Source organism: Elephas maximus, chromosome 5, assembly GCF_024166365.1.
Source record: "Elephas maximus indicus isolate mEleMax1 chromosome 5, mEleMax1 primary haplotype, whole genome shotgun sequence".
Classification (NCBI taxonomy): Eukaryota; Metazoa; Chordata; class Mammalia; order Proboscidea; family Elephantidae; genus Elephas; species Elephas maximus.
In genome coordinates, this window is record NC_064823.1 from 17,717,855 (window position 1) to 17,732,768 (window position 14,914).

At 41.9% G+C, this 14,914-nt stretch overlaps 1 protein-coding gene across 4 annotated transcripts in view; it reads right to left on the reverse strand.

The window, feature by feature from the left end:
• The window catches only part of LARP1B (La ribonucleoprotein 1B), a 149,496-nt gene extending 135,662 nt beyond the window's left edge, over positions 1-13,834 (reverse strand). The window contains exons 1-3 of one of the 4 annotated variants that reach the window (XM_049885338.1): positions 13,723-13,834; positions 2,206-2,264; positions 1,743-1,802 (exon numbers count right to left, since the gene is read on the reverse strand). In XM_049885338.1, the coding sequence (XP_049741295.1) occupies positions 1,743-1,784 (42 nt within the window). In that variant the 5' untranslated portion in view covers positions 1,785-1,802; positions 2,206-2,264; positions 13,723-13,834. The other 3 variants (XM_049885337.1, XM_049885339.1, XM_049885341.1) reach the window with 3 other exon arrangements.
• Between the last annotated feature and the right edge of the window lie 1,080 nt (positions 13,835-14,914).

The following is a 14,914-nucleotide window of genomic DNA, read 5'->3' on the forward strand; positions in this document are numbered from 1 at the left end:
AATGGAAAAAAAAAATTATATATACACATATACACAAATACATGTATATACACAAAAAGGACTGTGAGGAAACTGTTGGGACTAATGAATAAGTCCATTGCTTGGATTGTGGTGATAGTATCACAGATGCATACAGGTGAAAATTTATCAAACTGTACACTTTACATGTGGCTGTTTGCTGTATGTCATTAATACTCAATTAACCCTGGTGGCGTAGTGGTTAAATGCTACGGCTGCTAACCAAATGGTCAGCAGTTCAAATCCGCCAGGTGCTGCTTGGAAACTCTATCGGGCAGTTCTACTCTGTCCTATAGGGTCACTATGAGTCGGAATCGACTCGACAGCACTGGGTTTGGTTTTTGGTTTGTTAAACTGTTTAAATAGATATATTTACAACTACACACCAATTAATACTGCACCATTACAAATATCAAAGTGTATGGTGTCAAATAAAGACATGTAATCAGATAATCACGTATGCTATTCCTCTTAAAAGTTCCTTGATGGAATATTTTAGAGCCAACTTTCAGGGTTTCTTTTATAGGTATAGTTAAGTAAAACCGAAAGTCTATTCATTGTACACTTCTTGATATGAAATATGTATGTATATATACATATACATTTAGCACTTCAACACCTATTGAAAATATTGTAAATCAAAGAATATAAAATGAGCTTCATTTAGGCACATTACATTAAATCACATTACTTGTAGGCATTACGTGAAAATACAAGGAAGGTACACCAAACTCGAGGTTACCTCCTGAGAATACAACCAGAAGGGGGAAATGTGATGAATGAGATCAGGGATCCGGAAAATAGGTAAAACTATAAAAGGCATAGCTGCCAAGCTTACAGCACCTCTTTATCAATGTGTAATTTTATAAAATTACAAAATTTCAATTTATAATTCATAACATAAAATCATTATTACAGAAATAACAGGTAAACCTTACAATAAATGAAGCTTGAGACATTTACTAATACCCACTTTTGGCAATGTCAAATGATGATGCAAATTAACAAAAAAGTAATCTTTTCAATGAGTCTAGTCTTTAAATCTACCCAAAAAGTTACAATTTTCTAGATTTTAAGTAAAAATAAATTCTGCGTGATGAAATAAGAATATTCTCCTTTTATTAAAAAAAGCCTAAATCCCAAGAGAGAGGGCCACATAAACCAGAGACTACATCAGCCTGAGACCAGAAGAACTAGATGGTGCCTGGCCACAACCGATGACTGCCCCGACAGGGAACACGACAGATAACCCCTGAGGGAGCAGGAAAGCAGTGGGATGCAGAGCTCAAATTCTCATAAAAAGACCAGAATTAATGGTCTGACTGAGACTAGAAGGATCCCAGAGGTCACGGTCCCCAGACCTTCTGTTAGCCCAAGACAAGAACCATTCCCAAAGCCAAGTCTTCAGACAGGGATTGGACTGGACTATGGGATAGAAAATGATACTGGTGAAGAATGAGTATCTTGGATCAAGTAGACACATGAGACTATGTGGGCATCTCCTGTGTGGAGAGGAGATGAGAGGGCAGAGGGGGTCAGAAGCTGGCCAAATGGAAATGAAAACAGGAAGTGGAGGGGAGGAGTATGCTGTCTCATTACAGGGAGAGCAATTAGGAGTATATAGCAGGGTGTATATAAGTTTTTGTATGAGAGATTGACTTGGTTTGTAAACTTTTACTTAAAGCACAATAAAAATTTTTAAAAAGCCTTAAAATAATACTCACTCCAGTATTCACTAATTCACTCGGTGTTGGCCAATTTGCCATGTCGCTGAAATCACTAGCCTAAGAAATAATAAGTGTGATGTTTACAGGTTAGCTTTCAAAATTATAAATAGAAAAAATACTTTCTAAAGGTGAACATAATTTTCTTAAAAAGGCTGCATTCAGTTATACGTAGGCATTTGCCAAAATAATCCAAAAGCCTCTCGGAACAACAGAACACTTTGAGATAAAAAAGCTTAGGCTTATGATAAAACTTCTAGCACAATTTAATTAACTAAAATGAGGTACACGTGACAACAAATGGTTTTGGATAAAAATTACAATTCTCTAGTATACTAACAAACTAACATCAGTGACACAATTGGAAGAAAAATACACTTAACACAAATCTCAGAGGAGTCCCTAACAATTTTTCAAAGTCAAAGTCAATATAGTTAAGAACTATTTCTTATAAAGGACATACCTTACTGGTTTTCTTTGTCTTGAGTTTTCCTGCTTTTATAATTTTGGGAGAACTGAGCTCTACAGAAAATACACAGAATTGTTTATATAACCACCTCATTCAATATATTTAACAAAATAACATTGTACCAATTTCACTAAGTCAGCATAGTCATCGCTCCCAACAAAATCCAAAGTTTTGAGACTCAAATTCCTAACAAGAAATCAACTACATTTAACATGTTGATTCAAATTGGTCTTCAGTGTCCAAATCAAGATGTGAGAAATATATTAACAGTTTACTTACACTGAATTGACAGACCAATCTATTCATTAGCAGAACAATTACATGATAAAATTAGAAATAAAACAGCTTTTAATACAAAGTTATGAACTCAAGTAATGTCCAATGGGATACATTTTTCTATACAATTAATACATTCACCAAGAAGCAGCCAGAAAATAGGTCAGAAGACTTCAAACCATTTGTCCTAGAGAACAACAGGTTTGGCAACTGTAATAGGTTGTACCTAGATTCGAGCCATAAAGTGGAGTAACTGGCCACTGTAAAAGTTTGTTCAAGAGTATCATAGGATCACTACCTGCCACTATCTTGAATAAGAGCACACTTGAAAATAAAAACCAATACACTGCTCCCAAATGAAAAAGTTTTTACATTGCCTTTTAGTTTGGTTCATTATCTAGCAAGACGGTCAGACAACATGATCATCTAGCTAAACATGACCTAACGTAAATATTAAATAACAGAATAAACTTGAGATCTGCATCTACGGACAGCACAGTAATCAAGCAAAACACGAATCTCATAAATCATGGCCATAACCAATTTACAGAATAAAGTAATCTTTGAGTTAAAATCCAGGAGCAGGTTTAAATGCAATACAGAGTTCTTATCAAAGGAAGAGACATGAAATATGAGAATGTGATCAGGAATGGGCACACAGAGATCTTGAACACTACTATAGTATTCTATTTCTAAAGCAGAATACTGAGTCCACAGGTATTTGTTTTGTCATTATGCTTTTAGGTAGACATGTGTGTGTTTATGTGCATATGGATAAAATACTTCATTAAAAAAAACTAAATGCAGTAGAAAAAAATATATAAGCCAAGTAGGACAAAAAAACTGAAGTCCATGGGGGAGAAAAAGGTCTAAATTACTAATAAAGAACAATATTTGCCTAGACATTATCTACTATTAAGATATACTCTGTAGATACTATATATATTTATGAAAGTTATACAGTATAGAACATTTGTGGGACTTCTCCCTCAACAAAGTGGAATACATACTCCAATATACTGCTGGCTCAGTAGGCAAGTACATTTAATGCCTGGAAATTATAAAATGCAGTTTTACACAAACTGTTTGATGTAACAGAAACTAAGGGATAGGCAATACAAGCAAGTTTTATTTAGCTTTATTACAAATCATGAGACATTTATAACAGGTCAGGAACTAAATATTTAAAAAACTATTCTGACTACATAAAAACTTTTTAATAAAAAATTTTTAACTTCAATACTAAATGACAAAATGAAGTTTAACAGAAAAGCTGGAGAAAAAGTATTTGCAATGTGACTGTTAATAACCTTTTTATTAAAAAAATCAAAACGGCTCCGTTCTACCTAGACATTGAGAGTAACCTCCAGCTAAAACTGAGTAGAGCTTGGGGAGGAAGAACCTTGAACTTTATTTAGTTCTTCAGACTTAAAAAGGAAGAGATTTTGATTTTGGACTTTAATACTCTTGGTCTTTAACTCAAAAAGAGTTTTGTCTAAATTTTCTTCTCAACATTTTTTAATGTTTCAGCTTTAATTCCTCCCCAGGATATATAATGGGAAAAGTTTACATTTAACTTTGGAGCATCTATGATATTGTCATTTTATTAATAGGCTCTTTACGCATACATTGTAATTGGAATGTTTATATGAATTTTTATCTTTTTATAATTTAATTTCATCACAGAATATGTGACAAACTATGTTGGACAATATGACTAAATAATATAGGATACAAAATGTATTATGAAGTAATTTCTTGCCATTGATTACTAAGTGGCCCTAAGAATTTGCTCACTTTTCCATGAGGAAGATTTTCCTCAAAAATCTTGTTCTTTTGTATCAATTCCTCCCCACAGAAAAAGAATAAGTTTCCTGATTAATGAGTTTTAAAAAAAAGAAAGGAACTGCAAAGCCACCATCCTTTCCCCCTTTTTCTTTGGGAGTCGCTGCTGTTGTTGGTATTAGGTGCCACTGAGTCAATTTCGACTCAGAGCAACCCTATATGATGGAGCAGAAATGCACCATAGCGCCTTCTAGCCTGTGAGCTTTACAGGAGCAGATTGCCAGGTCTTTCTCTCACAGAGCAGCTGGCTGGGTTTGAACCAGCAACCTTTTGGTTAGCAGCTGAGTGCTTAACCGTTGCACGACCAGGCCCCCTCCTTCCCAAGGAGTGAGCTAAGTGCTCACAAAAAGCAAGCATTCTGGTCTGTTTCTTCATGCTGTCAACTTCACAGAGGCAGAACCCCTACAGGAGTAGCAGGGGGATGTACAGCTGTGCGACACCAAACTGGGTGGACAAGTTTTTCTAATTCCAAGTTCAATGTAACGAAGTCCTTTGTGTTGCTCACTTAGGCCACCTCACCAACCCAGTCTTTTTTCAGTTATAAGGATGATACTGAGCTTTAAAAATAAATAAATAAATAAATCTGGGTAAAGGATGACCAAATGATTCAAAAAAGAAACACAAATGACCAAACATGAAAAGGCACTCAGTCGCACCAATACACAAATATAAACTAAAACAAACAGTTTTCACCTATCAAGTTGGCAAAAAAGAGAAAGCTCAGTGTTGGGATCAGCCTGTAATGAAATGGAAACTTCTCTCATGGTGTTCGTAAAAGTACAAAGAGTGGTGTAATCTTTCAAGGAACTAATCTGTCATTTAAAATATATATATCCGTTGATAGAGCAATTCCACTTCTGGGAAATTATCTGGGAGTCAAGACAAGGTACAAAGATGTGCCTCTAAGACATTCACTGCATCTTTGTTTATAACTGTATTTAAATAAACAACTTCCATATTCATTAATATGGAATAGTTAAATTATGGTACATCTACACAAAAAGAATAATTTAAACCTTTTAGAAGTAAATCTGTATGTATTAACATGGAAAAGAAGTCTATCAGGTTTTAAATATATTACACATATAGAGAACAGGTAAAACAAGCCTAAGGAAGGGAATTTGTCATTTTCTCATGTTTCAACAAATATGGAAATTGCCCTGTATGTCATTAGAGAAAAACTAAAACTGAAAAGGCAAGTCAAACTAGAGGAAAAAATATACACACACATACAAACACACATTTACAGATTATACATATACACAGGCACAAATAAATGAAACCTAAGAAACAAACTTCAGCTACGAGAGGCTCCAAGTGCGTATAAATACACACCAGCAAGTGTGTGATCTCAGTATCTCCACTTTTCAAATATCGGTAGTGAGGCATTATCACTATATACTAGCATAATTTTTTCAGAAATATACCAATACATTTAAAATGTTATTCCTTAACCCTGGGAATCTGTAATAAGGAAATCATTCTAAATAGAAAAGAAAAATAATTCACTTTGAGAACAAAAACTACAAGACAATAAATAGGGCTATAAAAATATAGCAAAGTTTTAATTGATAAAACACACTGATACAGGCAGTCCCTGACTTATGACTTTGAGTTACAAACAACTGCGCTTACTATGGTCCTTTTTTTGGTAAATCTTACTGTTAGTAATATGTATCACATGCAATGTTGCAGCATACAGTTTGCTGATGTTATCATTCTCATGCCAATCCCCAAAGACAAAAATCAGATTTATAAAGATACTGATAATAAAAGGCAATAACAACAAAAACTTAAAAAAAAAAAAAGGTATTCCACTTAGAACAGTGTCACTGGAACAGAAGCCCATGGTGAATCAGGAACTATCTGTATCATTATATCACATTATTTTATTCAAGGAAAAATGTAGAAAAATGCCATTTTACTATAGCGTTTTAAAAAAATATAAAAACTACTTAATTCTCAAATTGGAGTACCAATTTATACAGTCACTTTAGAGAGCTACTTGACAACTAAATACCCTGGGACCTAACAATTCCACTTCTCAGAACCTGCCTTAGTCATCTATTGCTGCTGTAACAGAAATACCACAAGTGGATGGCTTTAACAAACAGAAATTTATTTTCTCACAATTTAGGAGACTACAAGTCCAAAAATACAAGGCACTGCTTTAGGGAAGGCTTTCTCTCTCTGTCAGCTCTGAAGGAAGGACCTTGTCTCTTCTGAGCTTCTGCTCCTGGGCAATCTTCATGTGCCTTAGCATGTGTCTCCCCCAGTCCCTTTCTGCTTCATTGTTTTATCTCTTTAATATCTCAAAAGAGCTTGACTCAAGACATATCCTACACCAGTCTGCCTATTAACGTAACAAAGACAATCCATTCCCAAATGGGATTACAGCTATAGGCATACAGATTAGGATTTACAACACATATTTTCGGGGAACATGATTCAATCCATAAATCCCACTCTTCGGCGCCCCAAAATTCATGTCCTGGCCACATGCAAAACACATTCACCCCTTCACATCATCTCAAAAGTATTAAATCAACTCCAAGTCCCAAATCTCATTTTCTGAAGCATCTAAATCAAATATGGGTGAGATTTTAAGCATATTTCATTCTGGGGCAAAAGTCCTCTCTATCTGTGAAATCTAGAATATAAGTTATCTGTTTCTGAAGTACAATGGCAGAACAGGCACATGGTAGACACTTCCATTACAAATGGGAGAAACTGGAGGGAGAGAAGAGATAAATAGGCACCAAGCAAGTCCAAAACCCAGCAGAATAAATTACATTAGCTTCCTCAAGGCTTGAAAATAATCCTCTCTTTTCTGAGACCACCTGGACAATGGCCCTGCCCTACAGACTCTGGGTGTTGGCTACGCCCTCTGGATTCCAGTGGAGGTCCCTGGCCCTGGGCTTCAGCTCTGCCTTTCAGGCACACTGGAATGGCAAATCTGCTCCAGGGCTTCAAACTGGTTCAGTCACTGGAGAGGAAGCAAAACCAGAACAGACACTGATCTTTACAAATTGGATGATCTGGAATGGTAACTGCAAAGAAAAATTACAGGTCTGGAATAGGAAACTCGGAAGAGTGAGCCCTTTCAGGAGCCTGATACGCTGAGACTATTGCCAGGACTGTGGAGAGTGACACATTCAAAGCAGCACTGTCAGCCACCACCTTTGAGCAAGGCACCACTGTTCGCACTGCACAAAATTGAGTGGACAAGTAATATGGATGCCATACAACACGTATACTGCCCTTGTTTTCTACGGGGGAGATAAAGTTTCCAGCAGGGCTTCGACCTGTAATTTTTCCCTTCCAGTCACCATTCTTGTTCACCCAAATTCTAAAAATTCTAGTCTGTTTCAGTGTCACCTCCTCAGCCACCTCTGAACCGTGAAGAACCAGTTCAAAGCCCCACTCTGCTCCTTCAGCTTTGGGTGGTCCCATTCTCCTAGTCCATTTGAGTGGTGACCCGCACCCTTGGCCTTTCTAGGCCCCATTCTTCTGCCCCTTAAGCATGGCAGCTCTGCCCTCTAAGCCTTGGGCAGTGGCCCTATCTCCCTGGCACTCATAGCCCCACACTCCAGAACCAAGCTGGTGAAGATACGTCTCTCTGAAACCTAGGAATCCATGGCCCCAACACTTTGAAACCCAGTAGGCTGTGATTTCACTCTTCGAAATCAAGAAGGCCTGCTTCCCATGCTCCTTCTAACAGTTCTGGGATCTCCGAGCTGCTCCAGGGTAGTTCATTTCTTTTCCTGGAGGACAACAGGCATAGCTCATTTGGCCTGTTTCCTGCCTGTAGAATTCCAAGAGGCAGAGAGTGTTCTTTCCTTTTGTTCTTTCTCTGTCCCCATCAGTCTAAGCTGATGGGTTTTGTGCCATGGTAGTTGGTTAGATCCATCAGTTATAGGCAGATTTAATCTCTTTAACAAAAGATTATGTAACCAAATCCTTGGTGACATTCTAGGGCATGTGTCCTTAGTTTGTACAGCAGAATATTCCAAATCTCTAAATTTTGTTTTCATTTTGCACAGTTCATCTCTTTCCTCTTACATTTAACTGTAAGCAGCAAGGAGAAACCATGCAGCCCCTTTAAGATCTTGCTTAGAAACTTTCTCAGCCAGGTATCCAAGTTCATCATTCACAAGTTCTACCTTCCACCAAACATCCGAACATAATTCAATTTCTTTGCCACCACATAAAAAGCATCACCTTTCCTCCACTGTCCAATCACACGCTCATCATTTTCTTTTAAAGCCTCACCATAAGCACATTTAACATCCACATGTCTAGCAACATTTTGTAGCTGGCACCATATGCATTCTCTAAGATGATAGAGACTTTCCCTATAACTCGCCTCACTTCCTTCTAAACACTCACCAGAACTGCCTGGTTGTTGTTGTTGTGTGTCCTTGAGTTGATTCTGACTCATAAAAACCCAATGTGACAAAGCAGAACTGCCCCACAGGGTTTCCCAGGCTGTATTCTTTACAGGAGCAGGCAGCCAGGTTTTTATCCTAGGGAGCTGCTGGTGGGTTTGAACCACTAACCTTCTGGTTACCAGTTGAGCACTTAACCATTGCACCACCCTTTTAGAATCACCTTAGATATCTGTAATTCTACCAATAGTCTCTTCAAGGCAATGTAGGCTTTTATTATTAGGCACCTTAAAACTCTTCCAGCCTCTACCCATTACACAATTCCAAAACTGCTTCCACATTTTAGGTATCTATTAGCACCACTACTTCTTGGCATCAAATTCTGTCGCTATCTAGTGCTGCCAAAGAAGAAATACCACAAGTAGATAGCTTTAAAAAACAGAAATCTATTTTCTCACAGTTTAGGAGGCTAGAAGTCTGAATTCAGGGTGCTGGCTCTAGAGCAAGGCTTTTCTCTGTCAGCTCTGGAGGAAGGTCGCTGTTTCTTCTGAGCTGCTCCCGGGCAATTTTCACGTGGCTTGGCACCTCTCTTCCTCCTTCTTTGCTTCTTTCTGCTTGCTTGTTTAATCTTTTTTATATCTCAAAAGAGACTGACTCAAGACACACCCTACACTAATCTTGCCTATTAACATATTAAAGACAACCCATTCACAAATGGGATTATAACCACAGATATAGAGGTTAGAATTTACGACATATATTTTTTGGGGGGGTACAACTCAATTCATAACACTGCCCAAGAGAAAGTCACACACGCGTATAAGAGGCATGTATAAAAATCTTCACTGGCTTAATGTTTAGTAAAATGTAAACTACCAAGATGATGGTCAACATTGCTAAATTAATGATGTATAGCTGTATATATGGACCGCTTCTCAGAAATTTCTTAAAGAAGTTTGGATTAAAATGGATCAGCCAATACTTTGACTGGAAAAATGCACAATGACATTTTATATTCTAAGCACATAAACAAAACATTTTATTTGGAAGTAACTGCATAGAAAGAGGTCTGAAAGGATATCCAGTAAACTGGTAACATGAGTATCACTTTTTTTAAAGGGGACATTGAGTTCTATGCTTTTACCAAAAATGTTATTTCATTAGGGTAATAACAGTAAGCTTATTTGAGGTTTTTGGAAGCAGGTGTTGGAACATTAAGGGTTGATGAAGATCAACATGGAGTCAGAAGACTCTCTAAGAATGGCAAAAGCAATGCTTCCCTGCACATGCTTTCATAAGAGAGGGGGCCCTGGTGGCACAGTGGTTAAGTGCTCAGCTGCTAACCAAAAGGCTGGCAGTTCAAATCCACCTGCCACTGCTGAGAAACCCTATGGGGCTGTTTTACTCTGTTCTACAGGGTCACTATGAGTTGGAATCAAGTCGATGGCACCGGATTTTGGTTTCAGGGGTGAAAGGAATCAAATTACTTTACAAAACTGATTTTTAGTAAGCAAAACGCAGCCATGGCTACAGGTAAGTGGTTAATGAATCCCATACTCAGATTTCAGTAAAGATTTCCAAATAAATAAAACTAATTTCAACAAGTTAGGACACAGATTGTGAGAAAGTTCCTTCTGGTCTCACTAAATTCAAGACAGCAGTGGCACTATTCTAGACTTCTGGGGTGGCTTTGGGTTGAAGAGGGCCTTATCCCAAAGCTATCTTATCAGGATCACCAGAGAGTATAATATACCGGCCAGGAGAACCATCCTAAAAGTAGAAAGACTCTCACAACAACTGGAGAAACTAAAATCTACCTCACTTAGAACCGCAAATTTTCATGTAGAGAAAATTTAGAATTTGTGTCCTGAAATATATCCCAAATTCCTATATTATTTATATATCTGGCAATAAACTTTCTGGCAAAATTTTATAGGTGGAATTGTTTTGCCTCACTAAGTGGCAGTATATCCACGTTTGGCAGAAAAGGCCTGGTTTAAGTCTGTTATCCCAGTATAATCAACGGTGCCCCTTTTCTCTCTCAAGAGCATCCTGGTTTGTAAGATAATTATATAGGCACCCTACCTTCTGGTGTGCACCTACTCTGAACCTGAAGGGCCTCTGTTTCTATTTCATTATTCTTGGAGTTGCAAGTTTTCTTAGGAAAATACGAAGCCAGGGCACCAAGGTTAAAGATGGCACTCTGGTATTCAGAAGTGGAAGACATGAGTCTCACCATTTCATTCATTTACAAGGTCCAGAAGTCTTGCCAAAAGTCAACTAGCTACTTAGTAACAACACCTGGACTAGAATCCAAGTCTCTCAGAACAATCCATTTCTATACCATAATCTAAGTTAACTAAGTTTTTCAATTGCAAATATAAATCATGGTTGAACAGTGTAGTCAGTCATGGGGAGAGACTATAAAAGTTACTACATTACTCCTGAATGGTATTCCTGAAGGCAAAGAAAGGAGCCCAAGGAGTGAAGAGCAACCTACAGCCATCAGTAAAACTGACATTCCCAGGAACACCACCACACATCAAGCATCACCTTGTTCTTAATCTCCAATGAATATTATTGTTGTTAGTTGCTGGGGAATTGACTTCGATTCTTGGTGACCCTGTGTGTGCAGAGTAGAAATGCAACACAGGATTTTCAAGGCTGTGACTTTTCGGAAGCAGTACGGCACGCGTTTTCCCTGAGGCTCTTAACCTGTTTCTGACACCCAGGGACTCCCTCCAATGGGATTAAGACACCCCTTCTGATGAAAGTACCAGTAAATTAATTAACTAACCTGGTAAGATATTTTTAACAAGATCACTTGCAATTAAAGTTCCCTAGGCTTTGATTTTATAATCAACACAAAAGAGTTCATTTTTTGGTAGTCATGGAATATAACGCATAACTGTATATAAGTCTAGAAGTAGGCAGGTGAAAGAGCCAAAAAAAAAAAAAAAATGATTTCACTAAAGCTTTCTTTCTCTTTGCTAAATTTTATGGAGATTTTCCTTAACGGTGTTCTCTTCAGTCAGTAAAAGAGGTAAACAAATAGCTCTAGGTAAGAGGAAGAAATGACAATATTAAATTCAGGGCAAATTTTTAAGTACTTTTTTCTGCAAGTGCCAAAATTTATCAAGAAGCAAAAGCTAAGGAACTCAATTAACTCAACACTTATTTCACTCTATTGCAGAGTTCCTCTGAAGAAACGGTAACATATCAGCAACATAACGTGTGTCTTTAATAATCACCGTTCATTTTATATCACTATCATTTGATTCTCACAACCCTGTTTTTTTATAACACGCTCAGATTTTCCCTATATTCTGCTGTTAACCTTTAATTTTAAGAAAAAGTGAAATAAACAGCTGTAATTTCTATATAAAAAGTTCAATTAATTCACTATACCCTAAGAAATCAAAACTGGAAAATGCGTTTTACCTTTGTTTATTTAGCATTTCCATTTTTAATTGCTTAATAGTTTTAAAAACGGCAGCTGCTACAACGAAAATAAAGCACCAGGGGCCATAATGCATTGGCCAGCATTCCAAGCGCAGTGGCTGCTCTCCACAGTTAAAGGGAAGGAGAGCTAACTCAACGTTAAAGGACTACCATTTACCTAATGCGCAATCCACTCACGTGTCAACTATTTCCATTTTTTCCCACAACAATCATAACTCAAGGCACCGAAATAGCAACATTTTAATATTAATAATTCTTTGAAAGCCTTGAGATTTTCAGCTCTTCAATTATTTTACAGTAAAATACCAGGACCCCGCTTCCTCCTGCTCTTGCAAATGAAGCCCCTTGCTCCGCCTTGGTTCAGCCGGTTTTTAAACGTTCACAGGACCTTTTACCCCCGGATGAACTGCAAGACTATCGGCCTAAGTTCGCTACTTTCCCGAGCTGCTAACACGTGGAGGCAAAGCACGATCGAGGCCGCGCCAGCCTCGCAGCGATGCCACTTTAACCCCGCCGCGCTCCCACCAGTCAAGGAGAACCTGAGGTCCCACCTCTTCCTGCCGCTCCCTTCCTAGATGTCCATTTATGTAAATAAGCAGAGTGAATGACACCTTGGAACGAAATACCTCCGACTGACAGGGAGACGAGGCCTGCCCCTCCCCCCGCCCAGCGCCCAATTCGCCACCACGCGCCAGCAAGTCCCACGAGTTGTCCGTTCCCACACCCTCCCGGTTCCCACCCTACGGGAGCCACAGACCTGCCTCCAGGGTTTCCAGCGGGGGCGGCGGCGGCTCCGTCCCAGTGGGGGACAGGTGCGGGGGAGGCTTTTTGGTCCAGGGGTTCTCCTTAGGCGGCGGCGGCGGCGGCGGCTTCTCCTCAGGCCCGACCACCGCCTCCTCCTCCCGGGCGTCCTCGGCCGGCAGCTCCCGCAGCGGCTGCTCCCCGCCGAAGGGGCCCCCGGACCCGCGCGCCTTGTGCGCCAGGTGCAGCGCCAGCGGCCTCACGGGCACGGCCGCCTGGGGCACACTGTGTCCCAGCACCGGCGCCGGCGACGGCTCTCCACGCGCCCCAGCACTGCTGGCGGCCACGGCCCTCTCCTCCCTCGCCGCCTCTTTGCCCTCCCGTTCGGGCGCGGGCGGCTGCTCGGCCTGCCTGCTCGCCGCGGCCGACAGCGACTCCCTCTCAGCAGCCGCTGCCGACAGCTCCTCCCGAGGGTGCGCGACGGGCACCGGGGCGCGAGCTGACATCGTCCCCTTGCCCCAGCCGCCCCAGCCGGGGGGGCCCTGGGGCCAGGGAGCCCGGCTGCCCGTTCCTCCGCCCGGGCACCGACCGGCTCCGGCCTGGGGCAGAGAATCCGAGAGCCCGGCCGCCGTCGCCACCGCCGCCCGCGTCGCCCGAGGCCGTGCAGCGCCCGGCGTGCCGCCCCTCCCCGCGCCGAACGGAGCGCTAACTGCCCGCCGGCCCAGCCCGCCTCGGCGGCGCACGCCCGGAGCCCGCCAACACGCGCCGGGCGCCGCAGCCGGGAGCCGCGAGCCCTCACCTGGCGCGGGCAGCGGCGGACGAGCAGCGAGCCGGGGCCGACAGAGCTCCACCGGAGCGAGGGAGGCGCGCGCCCCGGGAGCCGGTAACTGCTCGCGGAGGCGGGGACATGGGGGGCGGTCCGAGAGGACGGGGCGGGGGCGGGGCCTGCCGGAGGAGCGTGACGTGGCTACTCACCGGCTCCTGCCCTCAACCAGGCCGCGGCGGCTGGCAGACTGACGAGCCAGCCGGTGCCGCCGGCCTCAGGGCCCGCCCTACCCCGGCGGCCCGCCGTAGGGGAGGCCGGGCGAACAGAGCGAGTCCCCGGCTCGCGGATGACGGCCGCCGGCCTGCGGGCGCAGGGGCGGGGCGCGCACCGGGCCTCTGTGACTCGCCTCCGGCTCGCGCCCGCTGGGGTGGCTTCGGGCGAGGGGCGGGGCAGGCTGCGCAGGTGGTGCCAGGCGGGCCCGGCCGCGGCGGGCAGGGGCAGTCGCTTTACACTTAGTCCCTGGAGCCGAATCGAACTTCGGTAGAACTGTCTCTGCCACAGGCCCGGGGCGGCTCCCCAGTGACCGGGGTGCCCGTCCCCCTGACCCAGGTGCCCTGGCAGGATGAAAGTTGCCCCCTGGCACCGCGACCACCTGTAGCCTTGAGCCACGTACAAAATGAGAACGCTGTTATCTGTAGGTAACTGTATATGAAACCTTTGCCTGGGCAGTTGGTTTAGTTCACTTCCCCACCCCTGTTTCCACCCGCTAATTGAAGTATCATTAAAGTGCTCTTGAGTATAACAAATAGTTAATATTTCTTTGGTCTCTCTCTTTTTTTTTTTAACCTGTTCCTTTAATTCGGGGAGATAACATTTGATTACAAATTAAACCCATTCCAAGTTGTTGTTTTTTTTTTTTTTTTCCTGGAATAGATTTGCATTAAAATAGTGCAAATATCTTTGGGGGGATCTGATAGGAGCTTTCTACTTGGCACTCATTCACTTATTGGTTTCATGTGCATGTATTGTGAGTTAGTGTTGCTGTGCAAGGTTGCTGAGAGTGAGTTCACAGGTGAAAATATTTTTTCGCTTAAAAGTCCCCCCCCTCCCACTCCACCTCTGCCAAAAATAGGTATTCGCAATTTGTGTGGACTTGGAACTAGTCCAACCCAGCTTCACTTAAAACTGTCAGGCCAGGCAAATAATTAGTACAGGACCACCCTCC